The 27,379-nt window shown below is 45.0% G+C and overlaps 1 protein-coding gene across 1 annotated transcript in view; it reads left to right on the top strand.

Moving 5' to 3' along the window:
- Positions 1-27,379, top strand: part of MYO15B (myosin XVB) — a 721,855-nt gene that overhangs the window by 203,101 nt on the left and 491,375 nt on the right. Inside the window, exons 7-8 of the mRNA XM_069654768.1 lie at positions 10,221-10,402; positions 10,763-10,835. Of these exons, the coding sequence (XP_069510869.1) occupies positions 10,221-10,402; positions 10,763-10,835 (255 nt within the window). The remainder of the gene's footprint in view (positions 1-10,220; positions 10,403-10,762; positions 10,836-27,379) is intronic.

Genomic DNA, 27,379 nt, shown 5'->3' with positions numbered 1-27,379 from the left:
TGCAGTAACGTTGTGTATGTGCCATTTGTCATTGATACCGGAGTCTAGCCGCCTTCATTACTGTCGTTAGATTTTGCACCATTGCTTAGCTGCCTTACTTACTATGTCCTCCGATTTTGCATCCGTGTTTAGCTGCCTTACCTACTGTGTCATCTGAGTTTGCACCATTGCTTAGCTGCCTTACTTACTGTGTCCCCCGATTTTGCACCAGTGTTTAACTGCCTTATTTATCGTGTCATCTGATTTTGTATCAGTGTTTAGCTGCCTTACCTACTGTGTCATCTGAGTTTGCACCATTGCTTAGCTGCCTTACTTACTGTGTCCCTCGATTTTGCATCAGTGTTTAGCTGCCTTACCTACTGTGTCATCTGAGTTTGCACCAGTGCTTAGCTGCCTTACTTACTGTGTCCCTCGATTTTGCACCAGTGTTTAGCTGCCCCATTGATACGGCCTTAACTTCACTGCCAAATTATGTTTAGGCCTAAGTTACTAGCTGACTGATAGGCATTCCATTCTTATGCTGCCTACTGAAGGCACCTCGTATGCTATACAGTAATAATTTTCGCCTAGGTGCCCGTGAGTAATGCTTACGATCCTAATACTTTAACTGGAAAGATGTTAACGTTAATAGTTCTGATCTGCACAATGACAGCCACTGTATATATGGGCACTAGAAGTCTAGCATAATTTGCTCAGCTCCCGTTAGTACCGATCTCACACCTTAGCCTGCTCACACCGACAAATATAGCGACAAATAATGCCCCTTGTGCCTCTGAGGTAGTAACCCATGCATCACTACCATGTGCCACATCCTATAGAAATATTAGACTCTGCGCCAGATTAACTAAATTACACGAACCACTGAGAAGATCTCTACCACCCACAAATCCTAAAACCAATTACAAGCCCAGCTTGAAACTTAGTCATCCTAAGCGATTCCAATCCTTGTCTAATTTCAACACAAATGCCCCCCCAGATTAACAATTACAAGCACAAATGACTTGCTGATAATAACACAGCTCACCTTAGCCTAGTCAAAGAAGCTAGTGAGACTCCTCATCTTAAAGGAGTGCTTCTTAATGCAAGATCGCTTGTCGCCCATGCTATTGACATAGCCGACATCATTACAGAAGGTAACCTTGATTTCCTTGCTATTACTGAGACATGGCTTCACAACGCAGCAGGCCCCTCACTCATGCTAGCTATCCCGGTTGGATATACTATAGTGAGACAAGACTGAGATGGTGCCCGAGGTGGCGGCATTGCCATAATTTCTAAAACATGTCTCTCCTTAAGATTGGCCCCTACCCACAAGTCACAATCATGTGAATTCCTTTCTGCCAAATTCCAGATAAACAACTCACAATCTCTCACTATCCATTTAATCTACAGACCTCCTGCTCCTCTTGGCTCCTTGGAGGAAGATCTGCACGACCTACTTATAAACAACCTTAAACCATCCTCACAACTACTCCTATTAGGGGATTTTAACATAGGTTTCAATGACCAATTGGACAAAAATGCATTAGACATAGCCAACCTAATTAGCTCACTAGGACTATCTCAAAAAGTAAATAAACCTACCCACCAAAAAGGGAGAATCTTGGACTGGATAATGGACTACAGCTGCTTAGTCACCATTTCATCCATTCTGCCACTTCCATGGACAGACCACTCATTGGTGTCCTTCCACTTATCCACTACAAGACCCACTCCCCCAGTTTCCCCTCTAGCACCACCGTGCATCACCTGAAATAAAAAAAGATAACAGCTGAGAAAGTAATCCCTGCTATCCTCCCTACTCTTAACGCTCTGTCTGGAAACCTTGATCCTAGCACCCTAGTCCATGAATATAATAATATTATGCTCGCCACCTTGGATAAAAATTCCCCTACTAAATTAAGAGCCAATAAACCAAGAGCTCACTTAAATAAATGGTTTACGCCACAACTTAAAGTCCTTCGCACTTTGAAGAGAAAGAGTGAAACCAACTGGAGACTTTGCCCCTCCAACGAGAATAAAGCTAAACTATCTTCACTCTCCTCGCATTACAAGAAGGAAATTTGCAGAGCTAAACGCAATTCCTACGATGAGCGTATTGCTAAATCAAACTCTAGTATGAAAAAACGTTTCTCTATTCTAAAAGAATTATAATCTCCAATAGCGATACCTGATATCTGCATCAAAGACAAAACATGGTGTGCAGACATCCAACAGGAGCTAGCTAATACAATTAACATGCTCCAAAATAAAATTCAGCAGAAAAAAAGATGCATTAAATCTACAGTGCTCGTCAAATAACCCCTTGCCTAGCGCATCACTGACAGCACACAATAATACATTCCATTTCTCTAAAATGTCTACTCTGGAAGTAGAAAAAATAATCTTGTCACTGAAGCCCTCCAATTGCAAAGGTGACATTTGTCCAGCACAACTAATAAAAGATGCTGCTAGAGAATTATCTCCATTCCTCACCAAACTAATCAATGCCTCCTTTGCCACAGGCACTATCCCGGCTAATCTCAAACAATCTTGGGTGCTCCCTCTCCTCAAGAAACAGACACTAGATCCCCTCATTCCGACCAATTAACGTCCCATCACCACGGTTCCATTTCTACTCATAATATTGGACAAAGCTGCCTATAATCAAATCCAACAACACCTTGAACGACACACACTCCAAGGCAATAGACAATCTGGCTTCCGCCCACCACATGGAATGGAAACAGCCTTAATCGATTTAAAAACACAAATAAACGAGCTGAGAGACAAAGGAAGGACAGTACTTTTGCTCGCACTTGATCTCTCAGCCGCATTCGATCTGGTTGATCATAAGGTCCTCTGCAGACACCTCGACTCAGCTGCCCATTTCTCCCAAGAAGCTATCAGATGGATTGAATACTTCCTGAGCGAGAGAACGATGAGAGTGTCTCCCCATCGGCAGCTGCTGACCCGACCCCCATTCTGTGCGGTGTTCCTCAGGGTTCGTGTGTCTCACCAACACTTTACAATATTTTCACCAAGCCCCTGTTTGATGATCTGGACCTTCTGGGTGTCACCTACACAAACTATACAGACGACACTCAGATTCGCCTGCTTTCTGGGGATCATAGTAAGGACACGGAGTTGGTGAATAAGGTATATCTTATCATCCAAGCATGGATGCCTACTCATGGCCTATGCTTGAACGATGATAAGACCGAGTTGTTGATTCTGGGTTCACGGGCCAACATCAATAAATTAGGACAGGAGTTTACCTCTTTCAACATCGATGGGAACTCCATTAAAGTCTCCAAGGAGGTAAAAACCCTTGGCTTTTATCTGGATTCCACACTATCTTTTGACAAACAAATAAAAACTTTAAACTCATCCACAGCTTACACCTGTAAATTGTTAAGAGCAGGTAAACCCTTACTCTCGTATGATAGCTGTCTGATTCTGGCCAGAGCTCTAATACTCTCCAGAATTGACTATTGTAATGCCCTTTACAGTGGGGCCAATAAAACCACCATCCGGAAGCTCAAAATATTACAAAATAATGCCTTAAGAGCAGCCTTAGGTACTAATAAAAGAACTCATATTTCATCACTCAGACGCCAACATAAATGGCTATCTACAGGTAACAAAATTCAGCTTAAGACACTGTCTCTGACTCATAAAGCCCTTAACAATGCTGCCCCTAGTTACCTTTCAGATAAATTCCAAGGAAGAATCTCTACTAGACCAACTAGAGCTGGCAACACCAATTGTCTGACTGTACCTAGATACAGGCTCACCACTATTGGTGGTAACAGTTTCCCTGTAAAGGCAGCGAAATTATGGAACACAATTCCTCAAGACCTGCGCAGGGATCAACCTTTCCCATCCTTCAGGAAAAATGTCATCAAAAATATTATCTTGACTGACCCATAGTCTCCCACCCCTTCAGTCCTTTTACCTAACATCCTTACGTAGCAGTATGGTACTTTTGAATTACTTGTGGAATCTGTTCTACTGGTGAGTCCAACTGCTTTATGGTAGTGGATCATATTGCAATTTGTATATTTGAACTCTGTTTACTGCCTGAACTCATATGTCTCTATTCTACCTGAGTCCGAGGGCTCCACAGAGTGATTCATCCGTAACTTGTATATTTGTACATTATATATTATTGTAACTATATAGTCTTCATACCCGTACCCTGAACTGTGTGCTGTATCTACTGTAATTACTATTATATTTGTATATCTGTGTATATTGTATAAGTCTGTAAGCTGTGCATCTTCATATTGTGGCGCCCTATTACCTCTGGGTCTGGAGCGCGTAATAAGTGAATAAACAAACAAACAAACAAACAAACAAACATCTGTGGATGTTTTGAGTCCCGGATATGATTTGAGTGAGCACATTTTTCTTAAACCTCCCTCCTGCGCTTAAGTGATTTCATTTTGGGGACACTTAGGAGTCCTTAAGGCTGACTGCACCTGTCCCTCTTTTAAGTCAATGGGGGACCTTTTGCTCACTTCTGCACTCAGAATGGAAGGCGATGTTCTTTAAACCCTGTCTTTGTGCTTCTTTGTCCCTTTGGCTGTGATCCACCTAGGCAAGGGTAGGAAATGGTCATATGTGGGCATGCTCTTCATAGGGTCTGGCTAGAGCCTGGTAAGTAGCCTTTGTGTGCATAGAGCTGGCTTTGGCTGTTTAATGGGCTGCAGGCATCTCTAGAGCTTGAGTCGGGTGTCCATGATTGGGCAGGCCCCTTGAGAGTGGACTGGGGTCTACCGTTAGGCAAGGATCTAGGCCCATCCTTAAGTCTATCACTGGAGCCAAGGATATAACGCACACGAGGCTGCAGTGGGATGCAAGAAGGCTGCTCCCGGGACAGCCATTGCCCAGGACATCTTCTGCATGTATAAGCTTCACTTTTCCATCAACAGTGTGGGGGGGGCTCTCCAGGTGCCTCCCTCGCTTGAACCTGTGGGCCTAACCAGTTCCAAGTTCTACTTTGCTGAGGTCATCCAACTGGACCTCTGGAAGAATAGTGGGTCTGTGGGTGGCACCCAAGTCTTCTCCTGGTGCCTAGATAGTTTGTAACCAGGTGCTGCGAAAGTTGAAGTGCACTCTCATTGTCGTCCCTGGACATCGCTGCTCTCCTGCTGTTGCTCTGAGCCAAGCATATGAGTCCCTGGGTCCTTTGTCTTTCTACCTGCAGACCCCATGCACGGACACTTTATCGGCTCATCATGTCTGGGCACCCTGTGGGTCCTCCAATATCAAGGGAACAGAAGCAGAGGTTCTTCATCATCTTCATCCTGAGTCCATCCTGGTGATCATGATAACCATCAAATAAATGACAAAGATCGGAAGCGCCAAATCCCCGGACCAAGCTGTCAAAGTTGTCAAAGAAAGAACTCTCTCAGCCTGCAATCCTTGGACCTCCAATGCTGCAACCAGCCATGAGAGCAGTTGCCCCACAACCGTGACTTACCTAGTGTCATTTTCTGTTCAGATCTAGTTACAATGGGATGGTTTGTATATCTGTTTTGAAGATTAAAATAACTTTCTAAGCGCAAACTATAGCCACTGGTTAGTACATCTTGAAGCTTAAGAACCATAGCTAGCAGACTCAATTGGCAGAGACAGAATATAAAGAGGTGTGGCTTCCAGTCTTCCTGATGGGAAGTTAGTCTTCAGTTCACCTAACATGGTAAGGCAGTGAATTCCACACTTCTGTCATGGTGTATGGGAAGAAGCGCCCTCCTAATCTGTTTTTCTTAAATTTGGGGGTACCCAGACACCTTGCTGTGGAGGAGTGCTTGGGCCTTCTCTCTCTGCCTTCCTGTGAGGCAAAAAACCTAGGGGTTTTCTTCGACTCCACTCTCTCCTCACATGGTTATAGGTCAAATTTTCGAAAACAAAAGGCTCGAATGCCTTTTTTTGGACAGTAAAAGGACCGAAAAAAAGGATCAAAATTTATTTTTTTATTGTGGGTTCCCCCTCCCCCATTTTCCTTTTATAAGAAAGTTTTTTCTACATGCTAAACTAAAAAATAGATATAAATAAATAAATTTAACATAAATTTGATCCTTTTTTTCAGTCCTTTTACTGTCGATCAAAAGGTCATTCGATCCTTTTGATTCAAACATTTGACCGGACACCTCACATCACAGACCCCTCTAGGAAGTCCCACTATCAGCTGCACCTCCTGAGAGGCATTCTTCCTTTTCTCCCTTTACCCAGAAGCTCACTGTCTCCAGAGCTCTGGTGCTCTCCAGGATGGACTACTGCCTCTTTCTCAATCTGCCTTCCTCTACTCTCCACCCTCTGCAACTAATCCAGAACAGGACGAGACCTGTCCTTTGCCTCAAGGCCAGGGACCATATCTCTCCAGCCCTGAATTCTCTCCACTGGCTCCTGGTGGCTGCAAGGATCAAGTTCAAGACCCTTTGCATTGCCCACAAGGCTTTCTGGGGCCGGGGCCCGCACTACATCTAACTCTCTCTTCCTAAACACCTTCCTTCTCGAGCCCTTTTTTCAGCTATCTCCAACTCTCTGATGGTCAGACGCTTCCCCAGGCAGAGAATGGGAGAGGGGTCTCCCTCTGGAATGGGCTCCCCGCCCCTCTCAAACTCGAGCAGGACCACCTCAGGTTCTGGAAGCAACTCAAGACCTTCCTTTTCTCCTCTGCTTTCTCTCTTGCTTTCCCTTGCTGACCCACCTGTCTGCTGCTCTGACTGGATGCCTGGCTACCCTCAGAACCCATTGGGCACCAGGCTCCTCCACGACCTGTTAGCACCTGCACTGCCTCTGGCCCTACCGTGCACTAAGGGGCTGTATTTGTCTTCCGACAGTCCCCTGCCTCCTTGCACTTACCCTGAGCTGGCTCTCCCAGCCGCACTAACTCAGAGCAATGCTGCCGTGATGGGGCTCCCCCCCCCCTGTCCTTCCCCTGGCACTTCTCCTCTCCCCCCCTGCACTTGCATGATCTGAATGACACAAGGCCTAGTAAGATCATTGTTTCTTCCTCCATCTGTCTCTCTCCCTTGTCTTGTCACGCCTAGAAACACTTGTGTATAGGTGTGTTTTAAATGACTCATCATATCATATCAAGTGCAGCAAAGGGATCGAGCGATATATCAGTACCTTTTTGATCTAAGTAGCAAAGATGGAGAATTAGGTATTTGGGGATGCTTAGGTAGATGCTGTGGGCGTAAGCAAGTTAAGGCATGACTATGGTTAGAACTGACTGTACCTTACAGGGAAATGTAAGGAAAGGAAAGACAGGTATTTTCAAAGCAAAGAAGCCCTTCTTAAAAGCAGCTGATACCCATGAAGTCCTGGAAAATCCTGTGTGAACAAATATCTTCCGATTTTGTACCTCCTTTGCAGGTTTTGGGCTGTGGCCTGGTTGTGTGGACCATTTGTGCAGTTGCCACGTTTCTGTTGGTGCTTCACAGAATGACATATTTGTTTAGTTGGATTCAAGTAATTTGGACACATTCAGTATTCAGTCTGCAGCATGCGGTTTACGAAACTATGCACAGAATTATGCTCATTGGATTCTACACCACGTAATGATCAGCTGGGTGTCATTCACATCATTGTATATCTTGACCCCAAAACCACATTATTGGTCGATCAACAGGGCCAGGTATCCGTTAAAAAGAAGAGGAGAGAGCAACGTGTCCTTTACGCAACACAGCCGAGGAGGCTGGCCCGTGGCGCTAGTGGAGGCAACATCACCTTCTGTAGGCTTTTGGAAAGGACGCAGCCCTTCAGCTCATATCTATGCTGGCGAGAGGATGATCCCTTGGTTGAGGCTGTTGAAGACAGCCGACAGGACAGATTGAGCACAACCAGTCCCTTGATACCACCCGCTTCAACCTCCCACTGCAGATCATCTAGGGAGGAGGGGGGTATTGAGTCCATGCTATGCGTGAGAGGGCAGGGGGGAGACTGCCTGTGGTTTATGGTTTGATTCTAGAAAGGTTTGCAGTTGTCCAGTCCAGTCACCGGCCTCTGCAAACCTTTTGCTGGAAAGGGAATGTTAGGTGTTGGTGTACAGTTGTGTTCACTGGGTCTGCCTGTGGCATCTTCTGCAAAGAAGTGACAAAGCTAATTCTAAAGTCCCTCTGTATGATTCTAACGAGAAGTGCTCTAGCTTCGCTCTGTTAAGAGGTAGGCTAGCCAATTCTTTGAATGCGCTTGATAGACAGATGTCTGCCGGTAAGTCTGATTTCCTTGTGTTCTTACAGGTGAGATGGCTTTCAAAACTCTTGTATGATCTAATAAAGTTCTCTTGAAAGTGAATTTACGGAGAATAGGCCTCGTTGGTAGTAGCATTTCTTTGCTTTCGTGATCGCTTATAAAATCTAGTGAATCTAATGTGGCATATATTTTCCTACACTTCCTGTTTCCAATGCTCTCTTCTGTTTGCACATCACTTCACGCTCCATAGAGCACCATTGAGGTGCCTGGGTTTCATAAAAGTTCAAGAGAACTGGATCTGTATATTAAGTCCTTTATTATGCCATCACATGTAGAGGTCAAAGTTCAGATTCAGAGTTTCTTGTCAGTGACATATGAATGGCAGAGATGGACGATTGATCAGCAGCTGGCCTTCTGAAACCTCACTCTATCTGCAGATTGGTCAGCAGCTGTCCCTCTGAAACGTCACTCTATCTATAACAGATTTGGTCCTGGGTTTTGGTGGGAGGTTGAAAATGGAAGTTTGATTTCATTTGCTTAAAAAAAGAATGACAGAGTATTCAGACCTAAGGAGGGGTCTGCACTGAACATCAAGTCCAAGGTGCGACCTCATGCAAGGGTGAGTCTAGCCACCTGCTGAGTGATCTGGCGCGCCACTAAACTTTCCAGCACATGTGCTGCCATTGTTGAGTTCACTTCATCAACCCCAGTATTTAGGTCTCCCACAATAGGTATTTTATCAGGAGTTCAGCAGATAGGTCTGTCAAATGCTTGGCAAAGAGTAGGTTTTGTCTGTTTGGTCGAAATGAAAAGACATTGCGCTTGATCTGTCAGTGAGGTACATGCCATTATTAATTGATTATAATTTAGTGTGAAGCTTGCATGTGGGGGATGGGAGAACGTCTGTCTCAGTGATAAAAGGAACAACTAGTCATGGCTATAAAATAATATATAAATATATAGCCCATGCTTCACTGCAGAACGAGCATTAAGAAGAGCCTATTGCTGGCAGGAAAGGGATATGTGTGTGTGGTTGTTCATTAGAAACCAATGCTTGGGAAGGTTCCCGGGTGAGCCAAGTGTGGATAGTTTCAGTTCTATAAGCTGCAGATCAGCTCCCCTGACTGCGTTAAGGAAGGGGAACGCCATTTCCTCCGGGGGTACTAGAAAATACTTTAGAGAGTTCGGTGGCATAGGTGTCTCTGCAGAGTGCTGAGTCCTTGGTGCAACGTGGTAATTAAGGGGTGCAGACAGCTTGCCTTTGGTGTGCATTCCCTGTGGGTCAAATAAATACTGGCACAAGATGGAAGCAACAATAGCCAGCATTGCCAATGCCAATAGTCCTGCTGTTTTCTGATGTTCTTTGCATGTTGTATTAATAGGCACTTGGGTGCAAGGTGGAGGTGTCATTCCTGTTTGCCATGTCCTCGCAAAACCAGCAAAGCTGTTGGGCGTAGGCGGTCCTCTTGTGCATAACTCGGCTCTAGGGGGCTTGTAAACACGGAGGTTGCATTGCCTCCCTGCCTCAAACGTACTTTGTTGCATTTTGTGAATCAGGTCTCTGCATTCTGAGCTGCTGTAAAAACCACGCTTTCCCTATCAAGTGGGTCAGACTGCAAGGAAGGGACCAAGCATGCCTTCATTCCCAATAGAAAATGAACACAAGTTCATGTTGTCACTTGAACCGTGATTTCACATTTATCATGGCATTTACTCCATTTCCCAATCTTTCTGCTTATACTATTGCTTTGTGTCAAAGTTTTTTTTACATTTGTACAACAATAATGTCATTAAGCGAAATAGGTTTAAAGATTAATATTTGACTTTGCGTTTTCTGGCCTACTGTAACTTTGACAATTCCCACTATATTTAGCCGTTGACGTTTGGCCTAAACCCACCCATGTATGCTTTCAGCCACTTCCCCTTGCCCCCAATGTGCAGACTTTGCACTGCTTCAGAAGTGGCACCAAATAGACCCCTAGGCATGGAGTAGTATGACCTACTGACCTCTCCTTGTACCTCGTCTCCCATAGGTATGTGTCAGACCACGGGCTGGAGGGCTACCGGGCTGTGTGCCAGAACACCCTCCTTAGGTCCAGCCAGCAGGCACTGGCTGCTGCCCCAGAGGTTTGCCGAGAACATCCACCCACCCTTCTGGAATGGACAGCCAACGAAAGGAAAGGGAAGATGGTGCTGGAGGCCTACACGTTTACCGGTGAGTATCATCCTTCACCAATCATCCTCCTAAACCTCCTGCCCTTCTCTCCCCTTCGCCCCCTGGCTCCCGTATTTTTGTATTAGACCTGCTAAAGTGCACCCCAAAGGTTCTGTGAAAGCAATAGCAAGACTGTGAGCAAGCCCAAAGGATGGACTGGCATGATGGCTGATAGTGCTACAGTGGGCTCATTGTCATATAATGTGTCTACCTTTGTTTGATTACCACAAGCATTCAATACCACGGTGGCACACGACCTGCCTGAAGAGGGGTGCCCAATTTCCACATAGGCTGGTCTGCCGGCGGCTCACAGTCTGTTGCCACCCTAATGCCCTTGTTGCCATCTCTTGTGCTTTGCAGAGGAGGTGTACTCCACAGAGGTCGATTCCTGGACAACGGGTGAAGAGTTTGCCTCATGGATACTCAAATCAAGGTAGAGCGGGAGTGAAAGCGATGGGGAGGCGTGCGTGCGTGCGTGCGTGCATGTGTGTGTGTGCGTGCGTGTGTGTGTGTGTGTGTGTGTAGTTAGGTTAATAGTGAATTGGGTGTGTGAGGACTTGCACTCAGATTGATCAATATTAGGTGGCCCGTGCACAATAGTGCAGGGAGTGCTTGTTCAGTTGATATGGCCTCTAGCCATCCCAGGAAAACATTTTGTGTTTAGGGGGCTTTTAACATAGCATGTCTGCATCCAAAACAACATTTAGGTGTCGCTTCTATAAGCCGAAACTATTGCATTGGGGCACAGATAGAGAGAGATGGCATATTAGGAGGGATACAGAGTCTATAGGTGTTGTTTGGTTATGTGCCTGCCCATTGCCATGCTGTCCCCACCCATTCCTGCCTCTGCCCTCCCAAAACACCTCCTCAAGGGAACTCTGTGAGCTCACTTTAATCCAGCCTTACCAACAGGCTTGGAATTTAAAGTGCCTGCCAGTGTTTGCTCAAAACAGTCTTCGGGGTGAATTACTTAATTGGAGTTGTAAACATGCTGTCTTACCAGGCCTGCCTTCAGACACTCGATTTATAAGCACTCTGCGTGTCCTTCACTGAAGTCCTGTTAAAACAAGCATTGGCAAAGCTACTGAAGTCCTGTTTAAAACAAGCATTGGCAAAGCCACTGAAGTCCCTGTTTACAACAAGCATTGGCAAAGCCACTGAAGTCCCTGTTTACAACAAGCATTGGCAAAGCCAACATTTTTGGCTTGTGCATAAGTTCTAAGGTTTTGCCTGGCACTGCTATTAAATGCCCAGCTACTCGCTCCTGTGTTTGGCTGGTAAACAGTTTTTGGCACTGTGATTGTGTCCAGCCTTCCAGTTCATATTACTTTTGTTAACTGGATTTCTTTTCAGGTACCAGAGTCAGACTGACACAAAAAATAGGCCTGGGTATCAAATATAAAGTAGCGAATGACAGTTTGACAATTTTCATGACAAACCGAGTAATGTGCATTTGAAAGCACATTGGGCCAGTAGCATTGGCGAAAAACACCAACTGCACATTGGACTCAAAACATCATCATGTGGACAGTGTCAGACATTGCAAGTAGCACTGCACCCAATGCATTGAGGCATTTCAGAGTAAACGATTTGTGAGTGCATTGATGGAGTATGTTCTCCTGGGTTATGAATTATCTTAGCGGTGGTAGAGTACTGCAGGTTATGTTGAAAACATCAGAAAGGCAAATACATCTGACTAAGAACAATGAATGCAACCCATAACCTTATAGGCCTCCATGTCTTTTCTTCTCTTGGGGCGCTGCGCCTCTTCCCTACCTCGAAGGGAGGCCCACCTCCCATGCATTCTGTTCTTTTGAAGAGGGGTGCCCCCTCCATTCCTGTAATAGCCCCCTCCGTACCTAGTTTTCCATGGTCCGCCCCCCTCTTTGCCCGAAGCCCTTGAGTAATTTTTTAGCCAAATATAAACTCTGATATCAGTTTAGCCAGACATTGCGGAACTGTAAAACCCTCTAGACACTAATATGGCTCTGAGTGTGACACAGGGGAGTCCATATAAAAAGACAACGGCACAGACTGTGCACCAGGGTCTCGCTTTGGCCCACTCCATACAGGCCCGATTCACAGAGAGTTTTCCTATGGGATTGCGCCATAATACACTGCTTCTGTGAATCCTCACCAGAGAACAGAGTGAGGCACAACATGGTTTCCCTGATAAGTGACCGGCCATGGATGCCCTTTCCCTACACACTCTTAGTGTAGCCTTTAAACACTGAAAGATCGCATCCTTCTTCGGAGATGTTAGTTCTCTCTGGGGGATCTTCCCTAAATGTAACAGATTCTTGCATGTGGTGGTACACGGTCTTTCCAGGAATCTTTTGATTGCTTTGTTTTCCTCCTTGTCACTTAATGAGGCTCACCTAGTTATTCTCCCCCAAGGACCGGCCTTTTTAGGGGCCCCCAGCGACTACTTGATATTTGCAGTGGGCAGTTACAACTTTTCGTCCAATTTGGGGATTTCAGACTGACAGGGGAGTGGGTGATCACTTGACATCAGCCTGCTAGTAACATTTTATTATTATTGTTATTATGAGTTTTTATAATGCGCAAAACGCCCAAAGGCCTCAGTGCGCAAAAGACTTAAAGGCGAATAGGAAAAGAGCAATCTATGGACACACCACGTCAGAGGGACTGTTGAGAAGAGAAGGCCTTGTTTAGTCATCAGAGTCAAACAACGCTGGAGCTTGTTTTGTGGGTGGGCCTTTAAAGGTAGATAATAGCAACATTGGGGGCTGGAACACAACATTCCCCATTTGGTTGCGAGTCTCCTAAACTCTGAACCCTTTGGTGGAAATGCAAAGCAATATTTTAAGTATTGATTTCTCAGCAAACAGCAGCTTCTCATTCATGACGACTAGGATCACATATCTGATTGACTTTCTCTTAAAGAGAGAGTTTCAGATTGGAGGCAGGCAATGGTCCTTGGGTTGGTTTGCTAGAGAATACCCACCGGGAACAAAAGAGTGAGTCTCAATTCTCACCGGATATGAGGTCATGAAGGTGGTTTAAAAAGCAATATCCAATGTTATACTGTTTGTATGTTAGAGTAAACAGTACAAAGAAATGTGGATCTCTGTTGGTTAAGGGCGATGCAATCTAGGGTAGCCAACATTACAGAGGCGCAGGGGAAGGTATCCCGTCATTGCATTGACACCCAAAGCATCGACAGCCAAACGATCTAAAAAAAAGCATCAAATGCATTTTTTTTAGATGGTAAAGGGTTTAGCTTAATAAAAATTGGGTTTTGAGGTAAAAAAAAGGGGGAATGGGGGAGAACCCCCATTAAAAAAATGAAAAAAAATGCATTGGATGCTTTTTTTTTAGATGCTTTTTTTTAGATGGTATGGCATTAGATGCTTTGCCTGTCGATGGAATGACTATAAACCGCAGGGGAATGTGTTTGAACTCTGGTTAAATGGGTAGGAGGAAAAATAAATATTTCTGCACAGACGGAAGGTTTTTAGGAGCTCTTGTGTTCTCTGATCAGGAGAGAAATTGTCAGTCAATAGTAAGGCCGCCAACAATCTTCCCGATCGTACCAGCGATTGCATCTCAGTAGGCAGCTTAAAAAAAAACAGTGCTTTGTTCTTGATAAATATTTGTATAAACAAGAGGTTTTACAAGGGAACAGGCTCTGTAACTCTTGATGTGTCAGATGTCCTTAAGAACCCCCAGGGGCTCATGTTCATCAGAGCCGTAACGTTAAGGAAAGGAGTAAATGCCTTGCGCAAGGCTTTTACTCCTTCCGTTAACGTCACAGTTCATTTTCAAGCTTTTGTATGGTGGAGAGGAGGGGCGGAATGCAACTTACGTTTCTGCCACCTCCCTTACTCTACACCATACTGATGCTCCGGCATTTGCACCGGCATCGATTTTCATGCCGGTGCAAATACTGGAGACCCCTATGGGGACCACCAGCTTTAAGAACTAGCATAAAGCAGGCAGGCCCCAGAAGGATTCATTGTGCACGCTGCCTGCCATGCTCGCACGGTAGGCAGTGTGTACAATTACACTTAACAGGTTTAATTTCAATTGGGAACACTACTTATCATGCACGCATGGTAAGCAGTGTTCTCAATTGAAATTAAACCCTGCCCGACATGCACGTTGGTGAAGGGTTTCATTGTAATTGTGAGCGCGGATTGCAGTGCGAGCATGTTAGGGAGAATTCTCAAAAATTTGCCAATTCCTCTCTACCTTAGAGACGCCCAGCTCTTTTGCTGAACTTTGGGACTTTGTACTTTTAATTCTAATTGTTTTCTGTGTTTGTTTCTTTTTGGTTTTGGAGTCTAACCAACTCCATAGGCATCATCTTTTTAATTTGTGTCACACAGCACCCTCAGTACAGTGACACAGGGAAGCCTTTCAGGCTTTCCCAAGGTTTAACTACCTTCTCTGGGATAAACTACTGTTTCCCAGAGTAAGTAAAGTGAAATTGACTTTACTAGTCTTTTAAATTCCTAGACCCAGCCCACCCTATCTTACAATAGAGTGCTGGAGGGGTTACTTTGTATCTCCTGGGTATAGATACTCATGTAGCAGTCAAATGCTACCCTTTCCTCTCAGAATGGCGGTGGCAGTGGTTTTACAACGAACTACCATGATTTTTCCCGACCGCAAACTATTCGTAGCTCCGGTAATGTTAAATCGTGGGAGCCATGTTTTTCAAGATGGCATCTAAACTCCCTCTGTAAAAACAGGTCCCGGTCTTCTTTTTATGCCATTTCATTTTGGAAAGGTCCTTCTAGAGTTTGTCTCTGCACGCCAAACCTAGTTCGGTCTCTTTGTTCATTCGCCTTTGGCGGACTTCAGGAGTGAAGACCGTCTCTGGTGCCCGAGTGTCTGGGGTGGGCAGGAAGTGAGGGAGGTGCCCGAACCTCCCTATGCTTAGTCTCCTAGGAGCACTGTAGTGATTGGCTGACTGACTGTCCGGAAAGGACAGCCACCCTGCTGGGTGAGTGACAGCTAGGCTGGAATGAATGGGAGAGAACTGAATAAAAGGCGAGTCTCTTGGCTTGGAAAGCAGAGTCGACCACTGGAACGAAAGAACCGAAGACGAGCTTGAAGAGGACAGCTGCTGCAACTCTTGGACCGTTGGTTTGCCCGGTGAAGCCGTGCTGCAGGTCCGAATCGCCAAGTTCATCTCGACAGAGAAGCCCTGCAAGGATGACTTCTCCCTTTGAGTTGGTGGGACCAATCAACTCAACAGTAATCCACCTGGATACCTATCTCGGAGCTGGTTGCATCTTCCTCAGAGTCCTGCAGGAAACCGGATAACCAGGGAGAGGGACACCAGTTTGTGTGTGTTACTTACAGCCACCGTAATTGAAGTTTGCCAATTGCAGGCTTTTTGACCACTTCCAGTGCAGTGCATGAGCCCTCCAACGTCCTCCCTCTTGTCCCCACGACTGAGGCCCAGGAACAGCGAGATCTGCAGGAACTGCCAGGAACAGAAGTCATCAGCTGCATTTTTTTCTTCATTGAAAGGTACTGTGAAACGAGACTGAGAGTACTTACCTGTCGTGATGAAAGTGCTTGAAACTTTTGCAACTCGCAGGCCTAATCATCTTGTGACCCAACATATGATTCTTCTTTTTACAAACTACTTCTGAGAACTTGTGCAGAGACTTTACTGTTTACTTACCAGAACCGCTTTATCCTATCCAAGACTTTAGCCCATTGACTTTGGCCTAGCCTATTGAATTGAATTTACTTTTCTGGTGAAAGTATTTGCACTGTCTAAGAATAATTGTAACCTTTCATGTTTGAATAATATTTGCCTTTTACTCCTCTTGAAAAGTATTCTGAATAGTATTGAAGTATATGTGTGTGTTATATAATTGCCTCCTTCTTATGAATGTTTTATAACTGACAGATAAATGAATTAATAAGTATTTATCAACGAAACCTTTAGTGTAAGAGTTTATTTGAACACCTGTGATTGTAGACCTCTGTGTAACATCATTACTGCTCACATTGCCCTCTTGATATAAGACTGGCTGCTCAGCTCTGCTATCAAAACTTTGTAGTACTGACTTATACCAAAGGTTGGTTTGCTTACACCTGTAGTCATAGTTGTGTGTAGTGGTCCCAGAGTGTACTGCATTCAAACTCTGCCTAACAGAGCATTGCAAGCGGTGCTCAAAATTAAAAGTAAAGATTGCATGGCTTGCAAGCATGCCAGGCAGTGTTTACTCACTTTGCACGATGGAACGCAAAGGTGCAGGGCAAAGGCCAGCATACACACATGAAAAAAAGTGGTGGTTTTGGAATTACCACTTTTTTTTAGCCCTGTTGCCTTTCCGCATGTAGTGCTTGAGGTAGTTTCTCTAATGCAGGTTCTTGGGGCTGGATAGCCGTTGCAGAGATGTGGTGAGTCTTGTTTTAATGTAGATATAGTTCACTGGCACATTTGCTGGCGTTTCCTGCTCTATTTGATGCTGGTGGTTTCTTTTCGCAGAGCGTGGCACTTCCATCTGGCCAGAATAAGGTACGGCAGGCATTGGGTGATTGACAGTGGCACCTTCCACATGCAACAATGCACATATAGGGGGCTAGAGACTGGTGACCCCCCAACTCCTTCACCCCACATTGGGGCAGGACTGGCTCTAGCAGTGGCGGCTGGTGACTTTGAAAGGTGGTGGGGCGTATATTTTTCCAGGCGAATTTTGGAGCGAGCGAGCGCACCGGGTGAGCCCAACCCACATCCATGGGGGTGCGGGTGGGATCTCCCCAAGTGAAAATTTGGGAAAAATGGCTTCCAAAATGTGCAATTTACCGTCCAAACCCACAGAAATATGACATAAAAAGCATTAGGTTTTACATACTAATGGCGGTAACATTATTCTTAAGTGTGCGTTTGATTGTGTATTTTACAGCAGCTTGTATTGAGAATAGCTTGTACTATGTTACATGCATAAAGAAATTCATTATATAGATATCCAGTAATGATGGAAAAATATAATTTTGTCATGCTGTCGTTGGCCTTCATATGCGTTCATCCTCTTACTAAGGTGGGATTTTAGACATTATCAGAAAGGGGAGAAACTAAGCTAAAATATTACTTGTTTACCACATATTGAGAACACATAGTGTTCAGTTAGTTCTCACAGCAGTCCTCAAGTGTCTGGTTTCTGACCTGAAGGAGAGAGTTAACTGCTTGAAATATTGAAGCTGCACCCTAATGGTCTCATTAGAATGTGTAAATAAGTTAGAAGACCCCACACACAGACAGGCACACGCATATATATGAACAATGAGAACAGGAGATGACAGCTCAGATGTGAGGAGACTCATCTCGGCTGCACAGTGCACATGTCAGCAGGGGCAGGTTTTAAGACATCAAAACGGTATTGCACATGAGTAAATATTCTATGATTTCCTGCGAAAGAGGCTATAAAGAATACTTGGGTGGTGAGACCCGAACGAACCCCACTGCATCATAACAAGGTACATGAAACGGCCTTCCAGAATCAGCATTGACACCCAAGATGACTACACTAAGTATGAAACCGCAGTACAAACTACACAAGCCACACAAACTGTGTAACACCAGAAGAACTGCATTCACACGTGTGCAAACAAACAGTATGGCAGTGGCAATACCAACTGTACAAGTTGGAAACAGCAGCAGATTCACAAAAACAGTATCTCAGCAGGTGCAGCTGAATGAGGTTTCGAGGCGCTGTGGGAGGGCAGCTGTTCTACCAGAACCAGTGGTAGATTAACAGTTCGACAGTAGGAGCCCTATAAACTAGACACCTCATTTTCATTAGCAGCTGTACTTGCTCCTTAAAAAATAAGAAATACCCTTGTTATATTCCATTTGTGTTGTGTACAGTAAATGTACATTGTTTTCATTGAAATCATCTTCTGCATTTAAAAGGAATAAAAGTTATTAAACTTTTAATCCACTGCAAAACACCAACATTAATTTCTATATTTTGTTTGCCAAATGATGATAATGATAATGATGTGTTTATTTATATAGCGCCTTTATCCAAAGCGCTTTACAGAGCACATTTTTACATACAATATCACCCAACTGAAATTGGGACCAAAGACCAAAGACCAGGGAGACTCCCGCTCGGGGAGGCAGAGAAAACGAACATCGCACCATTTCAGCTATCCCATTCCCCAATACCAATAACAACAAAATTATATTGAGAGCCGAGCGTTGCTGCAGGCTGCATCAACGCTCGGCTCTCAAGTGCTAAATACATTAAATCCCGGAAACCCTATGGGTGCATTCCCCAGGGCAGGCCTCCATACGGTCTGGAGAGCACTGCGCTGGGAAATGAAGACCGGGCCGGCACAAAGTCCTCCTTCATAACTTAACTTACTAGAGTAAAGTTGGCAACTAGGCCGTGCACGTCAAGCAGGCCCTCTGCTGTTGACTGGCGTGGGCAGCTCCTGCAGTCAGCCACTCAAGTCAGCACGATTCACAATGTGAGAGAAGGTGCCGAGGTCACCCACACGCGTGCGCCGATCTCCCTACCACACCCACACTGAATGTTATTGGCTGGCAAACAGCCAATGACATTCAATAAATAACTCTTTGTATGACACAATTAAGGCTGGTGCGTTGTTTGCGCACAGATTAATACTGGCGGGGCCACCCCTCTAGCGCCCCGCCAGTGTCCTACATTGTGATAGCCAACGTAGAGTGCGTGGAGCTACGAGCTCCACGCATTTAAAGTAGAAAAAAGTTGCGTAAAAGTGGACGCGCCCCTGTGTGTTAATGGGCAGGCCCAATCAACATTGCAGTCTGCAGAGTAGAGCAGCAGATTAATTATTTATATTTTTTAAACCCTTCATTACGTTTGTCGCCATGCCCCACTGCTATATAAAAAATAAAAGAAAACAACAAAGAACGTGATCTCTGCAGAGAACCTGTTCTCTGCAATGTCTGGACTCTACCTGCGTGGTGTGGGGCCGTGATTGGGGGGGCGGCGCCCCCCCGCCCTATGTAAGCGGCCGCCACTGGGCTCTAGTGAAAAGTCTGGTGGGCCTCCTCTGACAAAGGTTGATAGGGTTCCTATACCCTCATGACATGGTGAAGTCCCTGACCCTATCACAAAGGTCATATTCAACTAAACCAAATGTTTATTTGGGGGTGGCAACATTTCTGTTGGCTGTCACAAAGACTAAGAATATGTTCTGGATTTCCGTAAGGTGCGTGATGGGCTTCAGGCTTGCATGTTGGTCAAGGCAATGTTGCACATTGTTTAGCAGCTATTACTAGCTAATAGCGGCAAAGCACCTTTCACAAAAGGCAATGCAGAAACAGCTGCATGATTGGACAAAACAATTATCACAGAAAATGTGAGGAGGCTGATGCGCGTGGTGCACAGTAATGCCACCGGTGAGCTTGGTTTGCAGAAACAATGCTGGATCCAAGCCAGCAACTACAGGTGAGTGAGCTGCGGGCGAGCAGTAGAATATGGGGCTTGACAACATAGATAGCTAATTAGGTCTAAACCTTCAACAATGCAAACATTACATATTAAAGTCATGAGCATATTGCTAGTGCCTCAGGAAGATGAATGGGACCATGGAGCTTCAGTGGATAAGGAACGGAATAACTGATATATTCCAGCCCTGGCACAGCTATAAAGAGTAGAATGTACCAACCTAAAAGTGGATGCCGTTCCTGCATCTCTTCCAGTATCCAACAGCAGCAATGTAGAGTCCTCCAGAGGTCTACCAGAACACAAAGCCAGTACAGCTGAGACAGACGTTCCTCATTGCTACATAACACCATCAATCAGGTTTGCCCTTCATAAGGGCCCGGAGCAGTGTCTGGGTCCAGAGCCTGCGCACTGAGCTTTCTATGATAACAAGCAGGCTCCTGCTCAGCTTGGCCACCACTTATGGTTGCTTCTAACCGGCAATCACAACCCAATAGCCATCTTCTCTAGATAACCCCATGCTTGTGCGATAACACCCGCACCAGAGAGGGGGATCCATAGGGGCACACCATTGGCTTTAGCACATAAACATCACACATATTTTACGTAAACATTTAAGTAAATGCAGTTCATTTTTTTAAAAGTTCCATACAAACTTGATCTACACTCAGATTATTTGATCTAATATAAAGTACTTCCAATCCTTGCATCACCATGATTTGGATAATGAAAAGATTCATACAATATTTTTGATAAATGCTGACCTCTGCAACCACGCTCTTCAAGCTGTCTCACAGCATAGAGCAGGGTGTCAACTTCAGTGCAACGACTACATTCTCACGCTACGGCTGAATGCCATGGTTGTTACTGTAGAAGAGACGGTGTAAGCGAGCTGGATCTGATACTGCAATAGTGTTTAAATTGAAACAAAGTGCAAAATGGGTTTGGCATCACGGAAGGCGCAATGTCAAAAAGTCTCCAATGTATGACGCTTTTTTGCCACTTCCCTTTAACAACTACAGCTGGTAAAGTACCTACTGAGATGTTATGCATGTAGCTGTTTAGGTCTCATTTGATAAACATGTATCTCTGTGCCTGGAATATCTGTAAAAGAAAGATAGTGAAATGCAACACGTGATTTCAACAATCCATCAATCACTTGGCCTTAAGCAAAATTCCCAAAAGATTCCTTCAAAATACTTGTTGCTAGGTGTAATACGTTCTAGAATAGCAGAACCATGGCAAACTGACTTAGATATTCAATACACATCTGAAAATAAGACGTCACACACTGAAAGGCAATGTTCAGTAGGGTTCAATGCCAAAAAAGACAATCCTTCCCAGGCAAAGTTGTAAATTCAGAGTGTAAATTGGAGCAGCTTCCAGGTCCTTTTCACATGTGTTTCTGATTTCATGTTCTGCCCAGGGCTCTCAGACAACCATACCTCCAAATGTCAGCACCACAGCCTGCTGCTGATAATGCTGATCCACTGCTGACTGCGTACGCCTTCAATACAACTGATGCCATTTGGCTGGCAGCCATTGCGCTGAAGCGAAGAATTGACAAGGATTCTCCTCGTAACACTCTGTTAGCTTGGCCAGTGTGAATGCTCCAAGAATTGTTGCTGGAAAATGTAAAAGGTATTCGCCATTTTACTGTCTCAAGTAGTTATTAGCCAAATAAAACACATTGGCCCTCATCACAAGGTTGGCGGAATGGGTTTACCGGCACCGGTAAAGGTGCCGGTAAACCCATTCCGCCCTACCACGAGGTCTCCACGCGGGACCCGCAATGGGTGCCTGGAAAAACCAGGCGTCCATTCCGGGTCCCGCGAGGACACCAGGGAGCTAACAACGTTAGCTCCATCCCCATTCCCATTGAGCCCTATGGGGGCTAGAATGGGAATGGGGATGGACCGGGTCCGGGTTCCTCGGATGGGGAATTACCGGGTCCGCCAAGGTTGCGATGGCCCGGTTAGTCCTCATTTGAGGAACCCGGGCCCGGAATACGGTAAGGAGGCAACCATGCCGCTAAGAGCGGCATGGTTACCTCCAACCTCCTGATGAGTGCCATTCTGTACCAGGACACGATTTCCAATTTCATAGGGCCTCATTATGAGGTGGGCGGTAAGGGATTACCGGCACCGGTAAGGGCACCGGTGCCGGTAATGCCTTACCGCCCTACTACGAGGTTCAGAGCTAATAACGGTACCGCAATTTGCGGTACCGTTATTAGCACCTTCCCCCTTCCCATTGAGCCATATGGGGGCTGAAATGGGAATGGGGAATGGCTTTTTCATTGGGGACTTAGCAGTCCCACAAAGGTCGGAATAGACCCGTAAGTCCCCATTGAACGGGACCGGACACGGTACCGGTATTGGAGGTAGTCATGGCGCTAACAGCGCCATGACTACCTCCAACCTCGTAATGAGGCCCATAGTCTTTGTTTTCCCATTATTGATTTCTAGGTAATTTATAGTGCAATAAAGACCAAATGCTATAAGAAGGCTTTTTGAGACATGCCTCAGGAGTAGACAGAATTACAGCATCGTCTGCATAAAGCAGAATAGGCCAGCTTTTGCTGCCTACCATAGGTACATTTGACTGAATCTCTCTTTATTTCACTACATCCCCATGAATAAAAAAGATTCAAAAGAGCAGAGGCTAAAGCAAGCCCCTGTCAAACTCTTCAAGTCTATTGGATTTCATCAGTTAATTCTCTTTCTCTAACAGAACAAAGTCTGGCTGTATTTTGCTGAATAGGATGCACCTAATTAATATATACCCACATTTTCAATAGTCTATGCCCCACCATCTTCAGATTAATGGAGTTGAAAGCAGTTCTTAAGTGTGTAAACGCTCAAGCAAAGCACAGACCTCTTGAGTAGCACATATTTAAGACCAAAACAATGCAGTCTGAACATTTCATCAACTGTACCTTGCCCCTATCTGCAAACCTAACTACTCATTGGAAATGAATTGCTTCTCCTCGTTTTCAGTTTCTAACTATTGAGCAATATTTCCCCATAAGCTTTCTCAAGGGAGTTTAAAAGCGATATATAGGCTGATAGTTTGAAGGAACCAATCTCTCATATTAAACAATGGGACAATAATGACTCTTGTCCAGGAGCTAGGCAACATGCCAGTTCGGAGAATTGCTTGAGTACATTTGTAGATGAAAGGTATCTATATTTCCAGATTGCACCCCAAACAAAATGGAATTCCATCAAATAGGGGAACCTTCATTAATATTAGTGATAATAGGGCAGACAGGCACAACATCTTCACTTGTTAAAATAATTGTTGATGAACCACTGAACATCTTAGTGTGAAAATCATCTTCTATTCCAATTTCAAAAGTTTCTTATCATAAGTACGTTATTTTTAAATGTTCATAATACACTGACCTACCTGTATAATAGGTGTGAGGACAATCAATACCCATTTGCACCTCTAGTCACACATGACTGTAACATGTCATTGATTGATGTAATACTCTTTTCCTTTGTTAGTAACACTTTACATTCAACCCTTGCTGCAGTAGCTAAATATAAGTTACCTTATTGTTTGCTAACCCTATACCACCGGCAACACAGAATTCCTTTCAGCTCATTACTGCCCATCCTGCCTCACATGTGTCAACTGTTCCATGATTTGGAAAGCCAACAGGACCGCACAGCTGGTGTATTGCCACCAGTCTTGGGGACCTTGATTTCACCATGACCATCACTAACTCGGTAGTACTTACTCATGGTGTATGCATGAGTAAACAACTCAGAATCCTCCTGGGAAACCATCTCCGATTCCCCCATCTTGTCACTCTAAGAAATTGACTCGTAATAAACTCATAAAATCCAAGATTGGTTCATGGATTTTAACTGAATTTTAAATACATTTCGAAGAGTCGAATTTGTGATTACCTACAAAAATAAGCCTGGCAGTGTTTGTCATTTGCTAACGTTGATTATTAATCGCATCAGATGTTTTAGGGAAGTCGTGATGTTGGGCCCACTCCTGATGCTGATATGCTCCCACAGAGGTTAGATGGTCAGTCATCCTGGATGGCAGGCATTGTCCTAGCAGAGTATCTCCTCTCCCGATACATACATGGGTTGTTTTCCTTACCTAGGTAGTTTTGAGTTGACAAGAGGCTCCCCTTAACTCCTAGATCAGGATCTTGCCTACCAAATTCCTTCTCAGCATACAGCAAGAGACTGCCCAGGCAGTATGCCTGCGCCTCCTCATCAGGTGTGCTGTGTGCTTCTCAGCTCTAACACAGACAGGCACAATGTTCTTAAGCAAAGAAGCGCTACTGTGCACCTCAAAGCCAGAGCATTGGTGCACTAGAGGTTTTGTCCAGAAAAACATGTACCGTTGGGTGTTGGGACCTAGCTTCATCACTAGTGCTCTCCTTTATGTTCAGCCATTTAACAGTGACATTTATACAGGAATGGCTCCCCTGCAGTTGCAGCCACAAGCTCTCTCATTTTGCCTGCCATTTCCAGTGGAGGTGGGGTCAGTGGTGACCTTAACTGTATGCTGCTAGAGGTGAATTTCTACTGGCAGATCATCCCCTCAAACCCCACACGCCACCCTTAAGTGCCGTCAAGGCTTTTATTGCTCCACAAAATGCATTATAGGACTTGCAACTGGGTCACTTCAATTGAATATAGTAAGTATAATCAGCTGCAACAATGTTCTTAATGTTATAATTATTTAGCTCCATTGATTAGGCATAATGCATCCTAATATGGGGATAAAACCTGGCTTGCATATTCAGGCAGGCCAGGGTGGCCTACGAGAAGCCATGAAATGCCATCATAAACCTGAATTAGAAAATGTCCTGAATTTGGGCCCTCCTGACCAATGCTTGGAGGGGACTTGTACTTTAGGAGGTCATCATGGCACTGAATTTAAATAGGCTGTTTAGTTCAGTTAACCGATCCACTTTTACAGGATGTTTATTTTGGAAATGGAATCTGACGAAAACATTATTTCACAGTGGTCTGTTGAGTCATATACAGAAAATATGTTTCCAGTTTTCCCAGCAGATGGTGGCTTTATTTCACGGTTCACTCACTTCCTTTAATTATTGGGGTTATAAACATTCTCCCTAAATAGTAATCATTCTCTTGCAACTCTGCCTAAATAATAATAATTCTCACGAAAACCTGTCAATCCATCTTGAAAAAAACACGTTTCCATTCCTGAAGCAATATGGTTATCTACTGCTCATCTGTACCCTGCACCACACAGTGTCACCTGCATTTCATTCCAAGTGGGAACAAGTGTTTAATAACAGTCACAGTATCCTCTGTAAAAGTAATATTTTGGAAGCGATGTAGGTCTCTTTGCATTTCAGGTGAGGCTAAAGAGGGGCAATGAAGACCTTAACATGAGTGAAGGGGGGGTCCCTGGAATGGCCCTCATGTCCCTATGCGAAAGTCATCCCGAAGAATGAGAAAGGAAAGATGCAACTCACTGTTTGGCCAATCACCAGGCGCACCAGTGTATCCCACATTTGCAAAGAGATATTCTCTCAGACGATCCTTTAACCCTTATCCAGTTGATGGCTTCGAAAAGACAGGTGCCTCATCGATGGATTAGATTGACTGATGACAACGTCCAGCCATGATGGCGTCACTAGTAACAACATGACATAGTAGCGTTAGTTACGAAGCAAATTTGCAATCCTGCACGAAGATACACAGACACACACACGTATACATGAAGAACATGCTAACACCTTCTATAGATAGAGGACAGATACATGTACACTGTCAAGAGCTTTTCCTTTCCTTTAGCCAAATGCAGAAATGCAAGAAATCCAAGCATACGTGGACCTAGCTTACAACTGCTTTACCACAACTAACCATAAGGAGCTACAGGGATGTATAAGGAACCTATAGGGCTCTATCACGACTAACCTCTAAGAAGATATTAGAACGCATAGGCAAACCATAGAATGACTGTAGTGAATACACAGGAAACCACAGGCCTCAAATACATTGAGGGAAAAGTGCAGTCCCTGCAGCACGAAGCACAGAGACAGTGTTTGCAGCCAAGGACAAAGGGCGGGTGGAGGAATCCAGATTCCGGAGGCGGTGACCCACCTGCGAAATACAGAATAAAATCCTCATAATTGTAGACAGAAAGGCTCTGTTTTGCGGTCCTCACACATGTGACCCAGCAGAGCTGAACAATGGCTATTTAGTCATGGTGAGAAGAGGAGCTGTTCTAAGTGAAGCAGACAAGATTGATACATGCGTTGTCCACCAAAAATTGCAACCTGCAGGCACTCTTCAGGCTAGGTGATCAGACCAGTGCAACAATAGGGACACATACATAGGGCCTGATTCACAGAATGTTTTCCTATGGGATTGTGCCATTATAAAACGTTTCTATGAATCAGGCCCATAATCTTTTTCATTACCAAAAAGGTACACAAAGCGCTGTGAACAAAACAGGGCCCCAGGCCTAGGGGGGTAGGGGCAAACTCCAGCCAATCCAGATGCTCAGATCATGGGGTTGTGTAGAATGTTGCATGGGCCAATGGTCTTAGTGCGACCCTGCAACAAAGTAATAGATAGTTTTGGGGGGAAGCCTCAGGCGGAGCCACCTGGCATGGGAGACCATTGAGAATCCAGATGAGTATGGGTTCCATAGGTAGTATGCCCAGGCTACATCACTAGGGGGTTGCCGTAGGTTTTTGGGGATGGTGTTAATGTTTGCACATCACCTGATACAAAACTGGGTGGCACAGGCTCAGAAGCTAAGATTGCCAGAGATGTGTGGTTTCCTGTATGATCCCTGTCTATTGGTAAATAAAAGACAATGGGCCTCATTACGGGTCCGGCAGTAACCGAGCCGGAAAAACCAACAGGTTACCACCGGACTCGTATTACCATTCCGCCTCTGTGATTCCCGGAATTACCCGGACATTACGGCCCTGCTGACCGGGGAATTCCGAAGGCAGAATTGTGTAAGTCCCCATGCCCATGGAGCCCCATAGGACTCCATGGGGATGGGGACAATGGAAACACTAGTTCCGTCTATGACACAGCCGGTGTTTCCATGTCCGCCTGCAGGTGGGTGGTGTTAAACCTGCCAGGTCAGACCTGGCGGGAGTGACACCTCCCGCCTGCAGTACTCTTAATCAGCCGGTCTGGAAAGAACGGTGGCGGCAGTTTTACCACCAACGTACTTTCCGGACCGGCAGGGTTGTAATGAGGCCCAATATAACTTGCCCCATGGCTGAGTCCTCCGTTATTTCGGGGGGAAGGGTTCGGATGGGCCCTAGATACTCTGCTAACTTGTGATAGTGTTGATGTGAATGTCCCCTGTCCTCTGGCATACTATTACATGATATGATAGGATTGGTTATTTATAACATGCTTAATACCGAAAGGTTTCTAAGTGCGGACCCAGGAATTGAACCTGTGTTGCTCTGTGTCGTCTTGCTTCCAAGGAAAGCACGTTGCCCCTGAGCTATCCTCCCAAGACAAGAGAGGGTGAAGCAGATATCTTCAGCTGAAAGTAGGATCAGATG

This window comes from Ambystoma mexicanum, chromosome 3q (assembly GCF_040938575.1).
Source record: "Ambystoma mexicanum isolate Mex_15411 chromosome 3q, UKY_AmexF1_1, whole genome shotgun sequence".
Lineage (NCBI taxonomy): Eukaryota > Metazoa > Chordata > Amphibia > Caudata > Ambystomatidae > Ambystoma > Ambystoma mexicanum.
This window is presented reverse-complemented; position numbering and strand designations above follow the sequence as displayed.